The 18,613-nt window shown below is 52.2% G+C and overlaps 1 protein-coding gene across 3 annotated transcripts in view; it reads left to right on the top strand.

Annotated features, from left to right (window-relative positions):
* The window catches only part of traf2b (Tnf receptor-associated factor 2b), a 172,399-nt gene that overhangs the window by 70,865 nt on the left and 82,921 nt on the right, over positions 1–18,613 (top strand). For all 3 annotated transcript variants that reach the window (XM_072488070.1, XM_072488071.1, XM_072488069.1), the window contains one exon: positions 10,320–10,394. In XM_072488070.1, the coding sequence (XP_072344171.1) occupies positions 10,320–10,394 (75 nt within the window). The remainder of the gene's footprint in view (positions 1–10,319; positions 10,395–18,613) is intronic.

Here is an 18,613-nt window from a genome sequence, read left to right as displayed (position 1 = left end):
GCAAGACTATGGGTCACGTATCAGGAGAGACACTATTATTTCGAGACGGCGGAGGAAGCATGGTCCTTCATCAAAGAAGAGAAATTGGACCGGAACTGAGGGACTGATGCTGCAGGAAATGTTATTGTTATTGTTTTTGTTAATGTTACGGTGGAAGTTAATTGAGAAGTAAACAGGAAATATGGCCTGAAGTGCATATGTTTTAATGCAAGGAGCATTACGGGTAAGGCAGATGAACTTAGAGCTTGGATTACTACTTGGAACTATGATGTTGTTGCCATTACAGAGACCTGGTTGAGGGAAGGGCAGGATTGGCAGCTAAACGTTCCAGGATTTAGATGTTTCAGGCGGGATAGAGGGGGATGTAAAAGGGGAGGTGGAGTTGCGCTACTTGTTCGGGAGAATATCACAGCTATACTGCGAGAGGACACCTCAGAGGGCAGTGAGGCTATATGGGTAGAGATCAGGAATAAGAAGGGTGCAGTCACAATGTTGGGGGTATACTACAGGCCTCCCAACAGCCAGCGGGAGATAGAGGAGCAGATAGGTAGACAGATTTTGGAAAAGAGTAAAAACAACAGGGTTGTGGTGATGGGAGACTTCAACTTCCCCAATATTGACTGGGACTCACTTAGTGCCAGGGGCTTAGACGGGGCGGAGTTTGTAAGGAGCATCCAGGAGGGCTTCTTAAAACAATATGTAAACAGTCCAACTAGGGAAGGGGCGGTACTGGACCTGGTATTGGGGAATGAGCCCGGCCAGGTGGTAGATGTTTCAGTAGGGGAGCATTTCGGTAACAGTGACCACAATTCAGTAAGTTTTAAAGTACTGGTGGACAAGGATAAGAGTGGTCCGAGGATGAATGTGCTAAATTGGGGGAAGGCTAATTATAACAATATTAGGCGGGAACTGAAGAACATAGATTGGGTGTTTCCAGTGGATGTTTGAGGGCAAATCAACATCTGACATGTGGGAGGCTTTCAAGTGTCAGTTGAAAGGAATACAGGACCGGCATGTTCCTGTGAGGAAGAAAGATAAATACGGCAATTTTCGGGAACCTTGGATGACGAGTGATATTGTAGGCCTCGTCAAAAAGAAAAAGGAGGCATTTGTCAGGGCTAAGAGGCTGGGAACAGACAAAGCCTGTGTGTCATATAAGGAAAGTAGGAAGGAACTTAAGCAAGGAGTCAGGAGGGCTAGAAGGGGTCACGAAAAGTCATTAGCAAATAGGGTTAAGGAAAATCCCAAGGCTTTTTACACGTACATAAAAAGCAAGAGGGTAGCCAGGGAAAGGGTTGGCCCACTGAAGGATAGGCAAGGGAATCTATGTGTGGAGCCAGAGGAAATGGGCGAGGTACTAAATGAATACTTTGCATCAGTATTCACCAAAGAGAAGGAATTGGTAGATGTTGAGTCTGGAGAAGGGGGTGTAGATAGCCTGGGTCACATTGTGATCCAAAAAGACGAGGTGTTGGGTGTCTTAAAAAATATTAAGGTAGATAAGTCCCCAGGGCCTGATGGGATCTACCCCAGAATACTGAAGGAGGCTGGAGAGGAAATTGCTGAGGCCTTGACAGAAATCTTTGGATCCTCGCTGTCTTCAGGGGATGTCCCGGAGGACTGGAGAATAGCCAATGTTGTTCCTCTGTTTAAGAAGGGTAGCAAGGATAATCCCGGAAACTACAGGCCGGTGAGCCTTACTTCAGTGGTAGGGAAATTACTGGAGAGAATTCTTCGAGACAGGATCTACTCCCATTTGGAAGCAAATGGACGTATTAGTGAGAGGCAGCACGGTTTTGTGAAGGGGAGGTCGTGTCTCACTAACTTGATAGAGTTTTTCGAGGAGGTCACTAAGATGATTGATGCAGGTAGGGCAGTAGATGTTGTCTATATGGACTTCAGTAAGGCCTTTGACAAGGTCCCTCATGGTAGACTAGTACAAAAGGTGAAGTCACACGGGATCAGGGGTGAGCTGGCAAGGTGGATACAGAACTGGCTAGGCCATAGAAGGCAGAGGGTAGCAATGGAGGGATGCTTTTCTAATTGGAGGGCTGTGACAAGTGGTGTTCCACAGGGATCAGTGCTGGGACCTTTGCTCTTTGTAGTATATATAAATGATTTGGAGGAAAATGTAACTGGTCTGATTAGTAAGTTTGCAGATGACACAAAGGTTGGTGGAATTGCGGATAGCGATGAGGACTGTCTGAGGATACAGCAGGATTTAGATTGTCTGGAGACTTGGGCGGAGAGATGGCAGATGGAGTTTAATCCGGACAAATGTGAGGTAATGCATTTTGGAAGGTCTAATGCAGGTAGGGAATATACAGTGAATGGTAGAACCCTCAAGAGTATTGAAAGTCAAAGAGATCTAGGAGTACAGGTCCACAGGTCATTGAAAGGGGCAACACAGGTGGAGAAGGTAGTCAAGAAGGCATACGGCATGCTTGCCTTCATTGGCCGGGGCATTGAGTATAAGAATTGGCAAGTCATGTTGCAGCTGTATAGAACCTTAGTTAGGCCACACTTGGAGTATAGTGTTCAATTCTGGTCGCCACACTACCAGAAGGATGTGGAGGCTTTAGAGAGGGTGCAGAAGAGATTTACCAGAATGTTGCCTGGTATGGAGGGCATAAGCTATGAGGAGCGATTGAATAAACTCGGTTTGTTTTCACTGGAACGAAGGAGGTTGAGGGGCGACCTGATAGAGGTATACAAAATTATGAGGGGCATAGACAGAGTGGATAGTCAGAGGCTTTTCCCCAGGGTAGAGGGGTCAATTACTAGGGGGCATAGGTTTAAGGTGAGAGGGGCAAGGTTTAGAGTAGATGTACGAGGCAAGTTTTTTACGCAGAGGGTAGTGGGTACCTGGAACTCGCTACCGGAGGAGGTAGTGGAAGCAGGGACGATAGGGACATTTAAGGGGCATCTTGACAAATATATGAATAGGATGGGAATAGAAGGATACGGACCCAGGTAGTGTAGAAGATTGTAGTTTCGTCGGGCAGTATGGTCGGCACGGGCTTGGAGGGCCGAAGGGCCTGTTCCTGTGCTGTACATTTCTTTGTTCTTTGTTCTTTGTTGGAAGGGGGGAGACATTGGGGAAATGTGGGCGCCGGTGAGGGGGGAAAGACGGGACATAGTCGGAGAATGGGGAAGGAGAGGGGGAGGGGAAAGGGAGCTGCGCCATAAGAGGCGGGTCAGGTAAAGGGATGTTCCTGCACCAGAAAGAATAAGGCGGGAAGACAGGCGCAAGGCGGATGGGAGTTCCCCCACACGGTGGGGGGGGGGTCGAGGAGTGAGCAGGAGTAGCCGGGGTCAGTTGAAGTCAGCTGACTTACGGAAGTGATATGGGGGAGCAATCATGCTAGATAGGGATCTAGCGGGGGTGGGGGGGGGGGTGGGGAGGGGGGGGTGGGGGACAACTGGGTTGCTGCTGCGGAAATCCAAAAGGAAATGGCTAAAGAGTGGGTGGGCGGGGATGGTGTGCGACGCTGGGGGAGCGAGCGGGAGCGCGGAGGCGGGATATGGGACTGGCCTAGAGAAGGTAATGGCTAGTCGACACGGGAGGGGGGCAGGTAGCCCCCTAGTGAGGCTGATCACGTGGAACGTGAGAGGCCTGAATGGACCGATAAAAAGGGCCCGAGTGCTCGCGCATTTGAAAGGACTAAGGGCAGACGTGGCTATGCTCCAAGAGACGCACCTAAAGGTGGCGGACCAAGTTAGGCTAAGGAAAGGATGGGTGGGACAGGTGTTCCACTCAGGACTGGACGCAAAGAACAGAGGGGTGGCCATTTTGGTGGGGAAACGGGTAGCATTTGAAGCAAAGAACATCGTAGCAGATAGCGGAGGTAGATATGTAATGGTGAGTGGTAGGCTGGAGGGAATGGAGGTCGTGTTGGTTAATGTGTATGCCCCAAATTGGGACGATGCGGGATTCATGAGACGGATGTTGGGGCGTATACCGGACCTGGAGGCAGGAAACTTGATTTTAGGAGGGGACTTTAATACGGTGCTGGACCCGGGGCTAGATAGATCCAGCTCAAGGACCGGAAGAAGGCCGGCAGCGGCCAAAGTACTTAAGGGGTTTATGGACCAAATGGGGGGAGTGGATCCATGGCGATTTCTTAGACCTAGGGCTAGGGAGTTTTCCTTCTTCTCCCATGTCCATAAAGTGTACTCCCGGATAGATTTTTTTGTGTTGGGAAGGTCGTTGATCTCTAGGGTGGAAGAAGCTGAATACTCAGCCATAGCGGTTTCGGATCATGCCCCACATTGGGTGGACCTGGAAGTAGGAGAGGACAGGGAGCAGAGAACACTCTGGCGATTAGATGTGGGACTGATGGCGGATGAGGGAGTGTGTGCAAAAGTGCGGGGGTGTATTGAGAGATACCTGGAGGTCAATGACGACGGTGAGGTCCCTGTGCGAGTGGTCTGGGAAGCATTAAAAGCGGTGGTCAGAGGAGAGCTGATCTCGTGGGCAGCACGGTAGCACAAGTGGATAGCACTGAGGCTGCACAGCGCCATGGTCCCAGGTTCGATTCCCCGCTGGGTCACTGTCTGTGCGGAGTCTGCACGTTCTCCCCGTGTTTGCGTGGGTTTCCTCCAGGTGCTCCGGTTTCCTCCCACAGTCCAAAGACGTGCAGGTTAGGTTGATTGGCCATGATAAATTGCCCTTAGTGACCAAAAGGTTTTGGAGTGTTTCTTGGGTTACGGGGATAGGGTGGAAGTGAGGACTTAAGTGGTTCGGTGCAGACACGATGGGCCGAATGGCCTCCTTCAGCACTGTATGTTCTATGTTCTATGTTCTATTTTCTATGTTCTATTGGGGCCCACAAAAGGAAAACAGAGGCCAAGGAAAGGGAAAGATTACTGGGGGAGATTTTAAGGGTGGGCAGGGAATTTGCAGAGACCCCGGAGGAGGAATTGTACAGGGAGAGGAGACGACTCCAGACGGAGTTTGACCTTCTGACCACCAGAAAGGCGGAGGTACTGTGGAGGAAGGCACAGGGGTGGAGGTATGAATATGGGGAAAAGGCTAGTCGCCTGTTGGCGCATCAATTGCGAAAGAGGGCAGCAGCGAGGGAGATAGGAGGAATTAGAGACGAAAGGGGAGACACGGTGCGAAGGGCAGAAAAGATAAATGAGGTGTTCAAGACCTTCTATGAGGAACTGTATAGGTCTCAACCCCCAGAGGGAGAGGAGGGGATGCGGCAGTTCCTGGACCAATTGAGGTTCCCGAAAGTGGAGGAGCAGGAGGTGGCAGGCCTAGGGGCGCCGATTGAGGTGGACGAGGTTATTAAGGGACTGGGAAGCAGGGAAGGCCCCGGGGCCAGACGGGTTCCCGGTGGAATATTACAGAAAATATGTGGACTTATTGGCCCCGTTGATGGCGAGGACGTTCAATGAGGCCAGGGAAGGGGGGACTCTACCCCCGACGATGCCGGAGGCGACGATATCGCTAATTTTGAAGAGGGACAAAGATCCGTTGCAGTGCGGGTCCTATAGACCTATTTCACTATTGAACGTGGACGCCAAATTGCTGGCAAAGGTACTGGCATCGAGGATAGAGGACTGTGTCCCGGGGGTGGTGCACGAAGACCAGACAGGGTTTGTAAAAGGGAGACAATTGAATGTTAACGTGCGACGACTATTAGGGGTGATAATGATGCCCCCAGTGGAGGGGGAGGCAGAGATAGTAGTGGCAATGGACGCAGAGAAGGCATTTGATAGGGTGGAGTGGGAGTATTTATGGGAAGTTTTAAGGAGGTTTGGGTTTGGGAACGGGTTTATTAGCTGGGTTAGACTTCTTTAAGGGGCTCCAACGGCAAGCGTAGTTACAGGTCGACATAGATCGGAGTATTTCCGATTATATAGGGGAACAAGACAGGGATGCCCGCTGTCTCCATTGTTGTTCGTGTTGGCAATTGAACCTCTGGCCATGGCGTTGAGAGACTCCAGGAAATGGAGAGGGGTGATTAGAGGGGGAGAAGAACACCGAGTCTCATTATACGCAGATGACCTATTGTTATACGTGTCGGACCCAGCGGGGGGGATGATGGAGGTTATGTGAATTTTGAGGGGGTTCGGGGAATTCTTGGGGTATAGGCTAAACATGAGGAAGAGTGAATTATTTGTGATACATCCAGGGGACCAGAGTAGAGAGATAGAAGGCTTACCGCTAAAGAAAGTGGAAAGAAACTTCCGATACCTGGGGATTCAGATCGCTAGGAGCTGGGGAACCTTGCACAGACTTAATCTGACACGGCTGGTAGAACAAATGGAGGAGGACTTCAAGAGGTGGGACATGCAGCTGGCGGGCCGGGTGCAAGCAATTAAGATGATGGTCCTCCCGAGGTTCTTATTTGTATTTCAATGTCTCCCTATACTAATCACCAAGACCTTTTTTAATAAAATAGATAGGAGCATCACGAGCTTCGTGTGGGCAGGGAAAGTTCTGAGAGTAAGGAGGGGGTTCCTTCAGCGTAGTAGGGACAGAGGAGGACTGGCACTACCGAACTTGGGTGATTACTATTGGACCGCCAATGTGGCAATGATACGTAGATGGATGATGGCGGGTGAGGGAGCGGCGTGGAAAAGGCTGGAGAGAAAGTCCTGTAAAGGGACGAGTTTAGAGGCGCCGGTGACGGCGCCGCTACCGTTCTCACCTAAAAGGTTTACCACGAACCCGGTGGTGGCGGCAACACTGAACATATGGGGACAGTGGAGGCGACAGAGAGGGGTGCGGGGAGCCCTGGTGGGGTCCCCTATCAGGAACAACCATAGGTTCGCCCCAGGAAGAATGGATGGAGGATTTCAGAGCTGGTACCAGTTGGGAATTAGGAAGGTGGGAGATTTATTTATAGATGGGACTTTTGCGAGCTTGGGAGCATTGGAGGAAAAGTATAAGTTGCACCGGGGAAATTTCTTGCGATATATGCAGGTCAGGGCGTTTACTAGACAACAGGTGAGGGAATTTCTGTTGCTCCCGACACAGGGGATACAGGACAGGGTGCTTTCAGGGGTGTGGGTCGGAGAGGGTAAGGTGTCAGAGATTTATAGAGAGATGAGGGAAGAGGGGGAGGAGTCGGTGGGCGAACTAAAAGGAAAGTGGGAAGAAGAATTAGGGGAGGAGATAGAGGAGGGTATGTGGGCTGATGCCCTAAGCAGGGTAAATTCCTCTTCCTCATGCGCCAGGCTTAGCCTGATTCAATTTAAGGTGCTACATAGAGCACACATAACGGGGGCAAGATTGAGCAGGTTCTTTGGAGTGGAGGACAAATGTGGGAGGTGTGGCGGGAGCCCGGCAAACCACGCACATATGTTTTGGGCGTGCCCGGCACTGGAAGGGTATTGGAAGGGAGTGACGGGAGTGATTTCGCAGGTGGTGAAGGCCCGGGTCAAACCAGGCTGGGGGTTAGCTCTATTTGGAGTTGCGGAAGAGCCGGGAGTGCAGGAGGCGAAAGAGGCCGATGTCGTGGCCTTTGCGTCCCTAGTAGCCCGGCGCAGGATCCTACTCATGTGGAAGGAGGCGAAACCCCCCGGACTGGAGGCCTGGGTAAATGATATGGCGGGGTTCATTAAACTGGAGCAGATAAAGTTTGCCCTGAGAGGATCGGCTCAAGGGTTCACCAGCAGGTGGCAGCCATTTCTCGACTACCTAGGGGAACGTTAGAGGGAAGATAGATGACCAGCAGTAGCAACCCAGGGGGAGGGGGGGGTTTAGTTTAGTTTAGGTCAATAGACAATGGGGTTTTGTTACCTATGTATTGTTAAAAATTTATGTTTTGTTATTGTTTCGTTTGCTTTGTAAGGGGGAAAAATTGTTTGGAAAAAATTTTCAATAAAATATATTTAAAAAAAAAGAAAGTTGCCTCAGGTTCCAAGTCCCAGCAACTCTCTACAATAATTAGCTCGCTCCCCCCGCGGATTAACCCTTCAGTTGCGGCATCTGAAGCAAAAGCTCAGACGCTGATACAAATCATAGAATCATAGAATTTACAGTGCAGAAGGAGGCCATTCGGCCCATCAAGTCTGCACCGGCTCTTGGAAAGAGCACCCTACCCAAGGTCAACACCTCCGCCCTGTCCCCATAACCCAGTAACCCCACCCAACACTAAGGGCAATTTTGGACACTAAGGGCAATTTATCATGGCCAATCCACCTAACCTGCACATCTTTGGACTGTGGGAGGAAACCGGAGCACCCGGAGGAAACCCACGCAGACACGGGGAGGATGTGCAGACTCCGCACAGACAGTGACCCAAGCTGGAATCGAACCTGGGACCCTGGAGCTGTGAAGCAATTGTGCTATCCACAAGGCTACCGTGCTGCCCCTGGCTGAATGGCAGAATGTGAAAGGAAATGTCGAGACCAAATACTCCATTGATTCTGTTAGTCAGGGAATTCCCTCACCTAGCCCGGGGGAATGAAATCTGGAACTGTGTGTGGTTTAATGCACACATTGCTGTTTCACTTCCTATGAAACTGTCTGGCAATGCAAACTCTTAGGCTCCATTGTTAAAGTCGAAGCTTGTTTAAGGTGTTGACCTTGTCAGTTATTTAAAGAATCAGGTAGTGGTTTTTGATTTGACTTCTAATGGGCTGTAAATTCAAAGTCCTTTCTAATCTATTTAAAACAAAGCCCAAACCCACACTTCGGTTCATTGACCGTTAGGAATATCTCGTTCCGGTTTAGCGAACAGACCAAGAGTTTGGAAATGTACACATTCAGAATGAATTTTGCAAATGAGAGCTACACAGCGGGCCATAATATGGCATCAAAGTGGCCATTGTGTCGATTGCCCCAGAAACTGTTATCCCCTCACTTAGTTCCAATCTCCTGTTCACGCTTTTCATTATAATGAGAATAGTCAGGAGCTTTATGGTCGGCATGGAAGTGAGGGACTGAAGGGCCACTTGCTGTAAAACTCTGCCTTGTCCTCCTGCATAAATGGTCAATGATTCAGTGCTACCCCGCCCCCAACACCGATGTGGGTGCTGCTCTAATCCCCCCCCCCCTCCCCACCGACCCCGATGTGGGTGCTGCTCTAATCCCCACCGACCCCGATGTGGGTGCTGCTCTAATCCCCCCCTCCCCACCGACCCCGATGTGGGTGCTGCTCTAATCACCCCAGCCCACCGACCCGATGTGGATGCTGCTCTAATCACCCCAGCCCACCGACCCGATGTGGGTGCTGCTCTAATACCCCCCCTCCCCACCGACCCCGATGTGGGTGCTGCTCTAATCCCCCCCTCCCCACCGACCCGATGTGGGTGCTGCTCTATTCCCCCCCCTCCCCATCGACCCGATGTGGGTGCTGCTCTATTCCCCCCCCTCCCCATCGACCCGATGTGGGTGCTGCTGTAATCCCCCCTCCCCACCGACCCCGATGTGGGTGCTGCTCTAATCCCCACCACCCCCACCGACCCCGATGTGGGTGCTGCTCTAATCCCCCCCTCCCCACCGACCCCGATGTGGGTGCTGCTCTAATCCCCCCCCCCACCGACCCCGATGTGGGTGCTGCTCTAATCCCCCCCCCCACCGACCCCGATGTGGGTGCTGCTCTAATCCCCCCCTCCCCACCGACCCTGATGTGGGTGCTGCTCTAATCCCCCCCCCCCACCGACCCGATGTGGGTGCTGCTCTAATCCTCCCCCCCCCCTCCCCCACCGACCCGATGTGGGTGCTGCTCTAATCCTCCCCCCCCCCTCCCCCACCGACCCGATGTGGGTGCTGCTCTAATCCTCCCCACCCCTCCCCCACCGACCCTGATGTGGGTGCTGCTCTAATCCCCCCCCCCCCTCCCCACCGACCCTGATGTGGGTGCTGCTCTAATCCCCCCCCCCCCCCGACCCAATGTGGCTGCTGCTCTAATCCTCCCCCCCCCTCCCCACCGACGCCGATGTGGGTGCTGCTCTAACTCCCCCCCCCCCCCCCCCCCCCACCGACCCCGAATGTGCGTGCTGACCCACCCCCAACAACCCCAATGTGGGTGCTGCCCCCTCTCTCCTGCAGACCCCGATTGGGTGCTGCCCCACTCCCCTCGACTGTCCGGTATTACCCAGCTGCTCACACTGCCAATGGGATCCAGTGGGATGGCCAGTGGTCCAGGTGAAGCATTCCCCACCCTGATTGACTTTGCTGCTTGCTGTGTCTGGCTCAGGAAACTCTGAGCGTTTGAAAGAAGCTGCTGTTTCTGCAGGAAGAGGGCCTGCTGAGGACCATAGCCTTTGTTTGAGAGGAGAACTGTTAGATACAAGTATTTGTACTGTGGCGGCATTAAGTTACTGGAAATGACATTAATGTTTGTTATTCACAGGCCCATGATGAAATTTGTTCCAAATTCCCATTAACGTGTGAATGGTGTGGAAGGAAAAAAATTCCAAGAGAAAAGGTAACATGACTGTTTGAAATAAATGCAAAGTGGGCGTGGGCAGCCTGAAAGACATACTCAGTTAACATTGTGAGAAATGGCTTATTCCATTGACATATTCTTATAGAGATTTCACAGGAGAAATAACAGTGGTTAGCACTGTTGCTTCAGAGCGCCAGGGTCCCAGGTTCGATTCCCGGCTTGGGTCACTGTCTGTGCGGAGTCTGCACGTTCTCCACGTGTCTGTGTGGGTTTCCTCCGGTTTCCTCCGACAAGTCCCGAAAGACGTGCTGTTAGGTAATTTGGACATTCTGAATTCTCCCTCTGTGTACTCGAACGTGCGCCGGAATGTGACGACTGGGGGATTTTCACAGTAACTTCATTGCAGTGTTAATGTAAGCCTACTTGTGACAATAATGTTCTATGTTCTAATAAAGATTATTATTGTATTTGTCAACGTTCCTCATCTGAAAGGCCTGATTCTGAAAGGCCTGATTCTGAAAGGCCTGATTCTGAAAGGCCTGATTCTGAAAGCCCTGATTCTGAAGGCCTGATTCTGAAAGGCCTGATTCTGAAGGCACTAACTTATTGTCATTGCTCACAAATTACAATTAACCTGATCTAAGGGCCGTCACAGTGACCTAGTGGTTAGCACTGCTGCCTCACGGCACCAAGGACCCGGGTTTGACCCCGACCCTGGGTCACTGTCCGTCTGGAGTTTGCACATTCTCCCCGTGTTTGTGTGGGTCTCACCCCCAAAACCCAAAGATGTGCAGGGTGGGTGGATTGGCCATGCTAAATTGCCCTTTGATTGGAAAACAAAATGAATTGGGAACTTTAAATTAAAAAAACCAATTAACTTGATCTCGTATTCTTGTAAAAGTGCACAAGGCTGAAATATAAGAAACGGGATCAGGAAGAGACCATTTTCTTTTCTTTTCTGATGATCTGTTTGAGCTACACGCATAAAAATGCTTTTCACTGTACCTCGGTACTCGTGACAATAAACTGATCCATTCGGCCCATCGATACGATCACAGCTGATCTTGGGTTTCAACTCCATTTTCCCACTCGTTCCTCATATCCCTTAATTCCAAGAAACCAATAATCTGTCTGCCCCAGTCTTAAATATATTCAATGATTGAGCATCCACAACACTCGAAGGGTTGGTATTCCCTACCCCAAACAGTCCAAATAAATGGCCACTAATCCTGAGACTTGAAGCCCGTGTACTAGGTTCCCTGACCAGCAGAGACAACCTCTCAGCGTCCACCCTGTCAAACCCTGTGCAGAATCTGGCCGGTTTCAATGAGATCACCTCTCATTCCTCTAAACTCCAGAGAATGTAAACCAATTTATTTAGCCTCTCATCATCGGACAACCCCTCATGCCAGGGACCAATTGAGTGAACCTTCGCTGTACCACCTCAGTGCAAGTATATCCTTTCCTAAATGTGGAGATGAAACCTGCACAGTGTTCCAGCCGTGCTCTCACTGAAACCCTGTACAATTGAAGCAAAACATCTTTATTTTTGGACTCCGATCCTCTGGCAATAAAGACCAACATGCTATTTGTCTCCCTAATTGCTTGCTGCACCTGCATGCTAACTTCTTGTGCGAGCACACCCAAATGTCTTTGAATGTCAACATTTGCATGTTTCACACCTTTTATTAAAAAAAAAAATTCTGCTTTTCTATTCTTACAAACAAAGTGAATAATTTTGCACTTCCCCGCATTATCCTCTATCTGTCATCTTATTGCACACTCCTTAATCTTAATCTCTTTGCAGCCTCTCGATGTCCTCCCCATAGCTTGCCTTTCCACCTCGCTTTGTATCATCAGCAAACCTAGGTACATTATCCTCTGTCTTATCATCAAAGTTATTAATATAGATTGTAAATAGCTGAGACCCCGACATTGATCCTTGAGGCACTTCATTCTTCACTCCCTGGCAACTTTAAAAAAACATTTATGCCCACTCTATGCTTCCTATGCATTAACCAATGCCGTAATCATGCTTCAAATATACTCCATGAACCCATAGCTTGTCTATTAACTTTTTGTGTGGTACCTTCTCAAATGTCTTTTTGAAATCCAGGTATACTACATCTACCAATTCCCCTTTATCCAACCTACTAGTTACATCCTTAAAAATCTCCAATAAATTTGTCAAATCAAATTTGCCTTTAGTAAAACCATGTTGACTTTCTCGAATCATACTCTGCCTTTCTAAGGGTTTTGTTACCATGTCCATAAAAGTAGATTGCAGCATTTTCCCCCAAACTGATGTTAAGCTAACTAGTCCAAAGATGTGCAGGTTAGGTGGATTGGCCATGATAAATTGCCCTTCGTGTCCAAAATTGCCCTAAGTGTTGGTTGGGGTTACTGGGTTATGGAGATCGGGTGGAGGTGTTGACCTTGGGTAGGGTCCTCTTTCCAAGTGTCGGTGCAGACTCGATGGGCCGAATGGCTTCCTTCTGCACTGTAAATTCTATGATAATCTATGATGGTCTGTAGTTCACTGTGTTTTCTCTCTCCTCATTTCTTGAAAAGGTGTAACATTTTCCTACTTCCAATCTAATTGGACTATACCTAAATCTAAGGAATTTTGAATAATTATAGCCAACACAGCCACTGTCCCTGCAGCTATCTCTTTTCGAACTCTATGGTGTAAACCACTGAGTCCGCCATATTTGTCGAAGTTCAGTCCCTTCGGTTTCTCCAGTAATTTCATAGAATCCATAGAATCCTTCCAGTACAAAAGGAGGCCATTTGGCCCATGGAATCTACACCGACCGTCTGAAAGAGCATCCTACCTAAGCCCGCTCCCCACCCTAGCCCCAAAGCCCCACCTAACCTGCATATCTTTGGACACCAAGGGGCAATTTATCACGGCCAATCCACCTAACCTGCACATCTTTGGACTGTTGGAGGAAACTGGAGCACCCGGAGGAAATCCACGCAGACACTGGAAGAAAGAGCAAACTCCACATAGACAGCCATCCAAGGCCGGAATTGTACCCGGGTCCCTGGCGCTGTGAGGCAGCAGTGCTAACCCGGGTCCCTGGCGCTGTTAGGCAGCAGTGCTAACCACTCTCCCACCATGCCGCTCTGCTGATTTTAAATCCCTCACTCTTGTGAGCTTCTAGGTTATTGTCCATATAGAGAATTCAAGGGAGCTTGCTGTGGCCACTTGCATATTAGAACTCCGTTAAAACTCATTTTGCATAGCAGGACAAGAACCCGGAGCTGTGTGGGTCCGACAGGCCGATATCCCTGTTGAATGTGGGTGCCAAATTGCTGGCCAAAATGTTGTCCTCCAGGATTGAGGATTGTGTTCCGGACGTTATTGGGGACGACCGGCCGGGGTTTGTTAAGGATAGGCATTTGGTGGCCAATGTAAGAAGGTTGTTAAATGTGATCATGATGCCCCCGGAAGGTCAGGACGTGGAGGTAGTGGTCACAATGGATGCAAAGAAGGCTTTTGATCGGGTAGAATGGGATTATCTGTGCGAGGTACTGGAACGGTTCGGATTGGGGCGGGGCTTTATTGACTGGGTCAGGTGGCTGTATCAGGCTCCTGTGGCAAGTGCACGGACGAATAGGACAACATTGGACTATTTTAGACTGCACCGTGGGACGAGACAGGGATGCCCCCTCTCCCCACTGTTGTTCGCGCAAGCTATAGAGCCGTTGGCACTTGCTCTGAGAGCCTCAAGGAGCTGGTCCGGGGGGGTGGAGCACAGAGTCTCGCTCTATGCAGACGACCTGCTTCTGTATGTATCGGACCCAATAGAGGGGATGGAAGAATTCATGAGGATTCTTGGGCAATTTGGCTGGTTTTCGGGGGATAAGCGAAATATGCGGAAAAGTGAGATGTTTGCGGTCCAGGCGAGGGGACAGGAGCGGCGATTGGGGGAGCTGCCGTTTAGATCAGTAGGGGGAAGCTTGTAGCCGGAGTGTGTGTTGTGGGCAGGTGTGGCACGGGCAACGTGTTCGGGGGCATGTCTCCGGGGTGTGTGTTTGGGATGTGTTGCCGGGTGGTGTGTTCGGGATGTGTTGTCGGGCGGTGTGTTTGGGATGTGTTGTCGGGTGGTGTGTTCGGGATGTGTTGTCGGGCGGTGTGTTCGGGATGTGTTGTCGGGCGGTGTGTTTGGGATGTGTTGCCGGGCGGTGTGTTAGGTATGTGTCGTCGGGCGGTGTGTTTGGGATGTGTTGCCGGGTGTTGTGTTCGGGATGTGTTGCCGGGTGTTGTGTTCGGGATGTGTTGTCGGGCGGTGTGTTTGGGATGTGTTGCGGGGTGGTGTGTTCGGGATGTGTTGCCGGGTGTGGTGTTCGGGATGTGTTGTCGGGTGGTGTGTTCGGGATGTGTTGCCGGGTGTTGTGTTCGGGGTGTGTTGTTGGGCGGTGTGTTCGGGATGTGTTGCCGGGTGTTGTGTTCGGGATGTGTTGCCGGGCGGTGTGTTCGGGATGTGTTGCGGGGTGGTGTGTTCGGGATGTGTTGCCGGGCGGTGTGTTAGGGATGTGTCGTCGGGCGGTGTGTTTGGGATGTGCTGCCGGGTGTTGTGTTCGGGATGTGTTGCCGGGTGTTGTGTTCGGGATGTGTTGTCGGGCGGTGTGTTTGGGATGTGTTGCGGGGTGGTGTGTTCGGGATGTGTTGCCGGGTGTGGTGTTCGGGATGTGTTGTCGGGTGGTGTGTTCGGGATGTGTTGCCGGGTGTTGTGTTCGGGGTGTGTTGTTGGGCGGTGTGTTCGGGATTTGTTGCCGGGTGTTGTGTTCGGGATGTGTTGCCGGGCGGTGTGTTCGGGATGTGTTGCCGGGTGGTGTGTTTGGGATGTGTTGCCGGGTGGTGTGTTTGGGATGTGTTGCCGGGTGGTGTGTTCGGGATGTGTTGCGGGGTGGTGTGTTCGGGATGTGTTGCCGGGTGGTGTCTTTGGGATGTGTTGCCGGGTGGTGTGTTTGGGATGTGTTGCCGGGTGGTGTGTTCGGGATGTGTTGCCGGGCAGTGCGTTCGGGATGTGTTGCCGGGTGGTGTGTTCGGGATGTGTTGCCGAGTGGTGTGTTCGGGATGTGTTGCCGGGTGGTATGTTTAGGATGTGTGGCGGGGTGGTGTGTTCGGGATGTGTTGTCGGGCGGTGTGTTCGGGATGTGTTGTCGGGCGGTGTGTTTGGGATGTGTTGCCGGGTGGTGTGTTTGGGATGTATTGCCGGGCGCTGTTTTCGGGATGTGTTGCCGGGTGGTGTGTTTGGGATGTGTTGCGGGGTGGTGTGTTCGGGATGCGTTGCCGGGTGGTGTGTTTGGGATGTGTTGTCGGGCGGTGTGTTCGGGATGTGTTGTCGGGCGGTGTGTTCGGGATGTGTTGCTGGGTGTTGTGTTCGGGCTGTGTTGTCGGGCGGTGTGTTCGGGATGTGTTGCCGGGTGTTGTGTTCGGGATGTGTTGTTGGGCGGTGTGTTTGGGATGTGTTGTCGGGCGGTGTGTTCGGGATGTGTTGCCGGGTGGTGTGTTTGGGATGTGTTGCCGGGTGGTGTGTTTGGGATGTGTTGCGGGGTGGTGTGTTTGGGATGTGTTGCCGGGTGGTGTGTTCGGGATGTGTTGCCGGGTGGTGTGTTCGGGATGTGTTGCCGGGTGTTATGTTCGGGATGTGTTGTCGGGCGGTGTGTTCGGGATGTGTTGCCGGGTGTTGTGTTCGGGATGTGTTGTGTTTGGGATGTGTTGTCGGGCGGTGTGTTCGGGATGTGTTGTCGGGTGGTGTGTTCGGGATGTGTTGTCGGGTGGTGTGTTCGGGAAGTGTTGCCGGGTGTTGTGTTCGGGATGTGTTGTTGGGTGGTGTGTTCGGGATGTGTTGCCGGGTGGTGTGTTCGGGACGTGTTGTTGGGTGGTGGTGTTTGGGATGTGTTGCCGGGTGGTGTGTTTGGGATGTGTTGCCGGGTGTTGTATTCGGGATATGTTGTTTGGTGGTGTGTTTGGGATGTGTTGCCGGGTGGTGTGTTCGGGATGTGTTGCCGGGTGGTGTGTTTGGGATGTGTTGCGGGGTGGTGTGTTCGGGATGTGTTGTCGGGCGGTGTGTTCGGGATGTGTTGTCGGGCGGTGTATTCGGGATGTGTTGCCGGGCGGTGTGTTCGGGATGTGTTGTCGGGCGGTGTGTTTGGGATGTGTTGCCGGAAGGTTAGTTTGGGATGTGTTGCCGGGCGCTGTGTTCGGGATGTGTTGCCGGGTGGTGTGTTTGGGATGTGTTGTCGGGCGGTGTGTTCGGGATGTGTTGCCGGGCGGTGTATTCGGGATGTGTTGCCGGGCGGTGTGTTCGGGATGTGTTGCCGGGCGCTGTGTTCGGCATGTGTTGCCGGGTGGTGTGTTTGGGATGTGTTGTGGGGTGGTGTGTTCGGGATGCGTTGCCGGGCGGTGTATTCGGGATGTGTTGTCGGGCGGTGTGTTCGGGATGTGTTGCCGGGTGTTGTGTTCGGGATGTGTTGCCGGGTGTTGTGTTCGGGATGTGTTGTTGGGCGGTGTGTTCGGGATGTGTTGCCGGGTGGTGTGTTTGGGATGTGTTGCGGGGTGGTGTGTTCGGGATGTGTTGTCGGGTGATGTGTTCGGGATGTGTTGTCGGGCGGTGTATTCGGGATGTGTTGCCGGGCGGTGTGTTCGGGATGTGTTGTCAGGCGGTGTGTTTGGGATGTGTTGCCGGAAGGTTAGTTTGGGATGTGTTGCCGGGCGCTGTGTTCGGGATGTGTTGCCGGGCGGTGTGTTCGGGATGTGTTGGGTGGTGTGTTCGGGATGTGTTGTCGGGCGGTGTGTTCGGGATGTGTTGCGGGGTGGTTAGTTTGGGATGTGTTGCCGGGTGGTGTGTTCGGGATGTGTTGCCGGGTGTTATGTTCGGGATGTGTTGTCGGGCGGTGTGTTCAGGATGTGTTGCCGGGTGTTGTGTTCGGGATGTGTTGTGTTCGGGATGTGTTGTCGGGCGGTGTGTTCGGGATGTGTTGTCGGGTGGTGTGTTCGGGATGTGTCGTCGGGTGGTGTGTTCGGGAAGTGTTGCCGGGTGTTGTGTTCGGGATGTGTTGTTGGGTGGTGTGTTTGGGATGTGTTGCCGGGTGGTGTGTTCGGGATGTGTTGTTGGGTGGTGTGTTTGGGATGTGTTGCCGGGTGGTGTGTTTGGGATGTGTTGCCGGGTGTTGTGTTCGGGATGTGTTGTCGGGCGGTGTGTTCGGGATGTGTTGTCGGGCGGTGTGTTTGGGATGTGTTGCCGGGTGGAGTGTTTGGGATGTGTTGCCGGGCGCTGTGGTCGGCATGTGTTGCCGGGTGGTGTGTTTGGGATGTGTTGTCGGGCGGTGTGTTCGGGATGTGTTGCCGGGCGGTGTATTCGGGATGTGTTGTCGGGCGGTGTGTTCGGGATGTGTTGCCGGGTGTTGTGTTCGGGATGTGTTGTCGGGCGGTGTGTTCGGGATGTGTTGCCTGGTGTTGTGTTCGGGATGTGTTGTTGGGCGGTGTGTTCGGGATGTGTTGCCGGGTATTATGTTCGGGATGTGTTGGGTGGTGTGTTTGGGATGTGTTGTCGGGCGGTGTGTTCGGGATGTGTTGCCGGGTGGTGTGTTTGGGATGTGTTGCCGGGTGGTGTGTTTGGGATGTGTTGTCCGGCGGTGTGTTCGGGATGTGTTGCCGGGCGGTGTATTCGGGATGTGTTGCCGGGTGGTGTGTTCGGGATGTGTTGCGGGGTGGTGTGTTAGGGATGTGTTCCCGGGTGGTGTGTTCGGGATGTGTTGCCGGGTGTTATGTTCGGGATTTGTTGTCGGGCGGTGTCTTCGGGATGTGTTGTCGGGTGTTGTGTTCGGGATGTGTTGTGTTCGGGATGTGTTGTCGGGCGGTGTGTTCGGGATGTGTTGTCGGGTGGTGTGTTCGGGATGTGTTGTCGGGTGGTGTGTTCGGGAAGTGTTGCCGGGTGTTGTGTTCGGGATGTGTTGTTGGGTGGTGTGTTTGGGATGCGTTGCCGGGTGGTGTGTTTGGGATGTGTTGTTGAGTGGTGTGTTCGGGATGTGTTGCCGGGCGGTGTATTCGGGATGTGTTGTCGGGCGGTGTGTTCGGGATGTGTTGCCGAGTGTGTGTTCGGGATGTGTTGTCGGGCGGTGTGTTCGGGATGTGTTGCCGGGTGTTGTGTTCGGGATGTGTTTTCGGGCGGTGTGTTCGGGATGTGTTGCCGGGTGTTGTGTTCGTGATGTGTTGTTGGGTGGTGTGTTTGGGATGTGTTGTC

Source organism: Scyliorhinus torazame, chromosome 22 (assembly GCF_047496885.1).
Source record: "Scyliorhinus torazame isolate Kashiwa2021f chromosome 22, sScyTor2.1, whole genome shotgun sequence".
NCBI classification, from domain to species: Eukaryota; Metazoa; Chordata; class Chondrichthyes; order Carcharhiniformes; family Scyliorhinidae; genus Scyliorhinus; species Scyliorhinus torazame.
The sequence above is the reverse complement of the archived record's forward strand: the minus strand, read 5'-3'. Positions and strand labels throughout refer to the sequence as shown.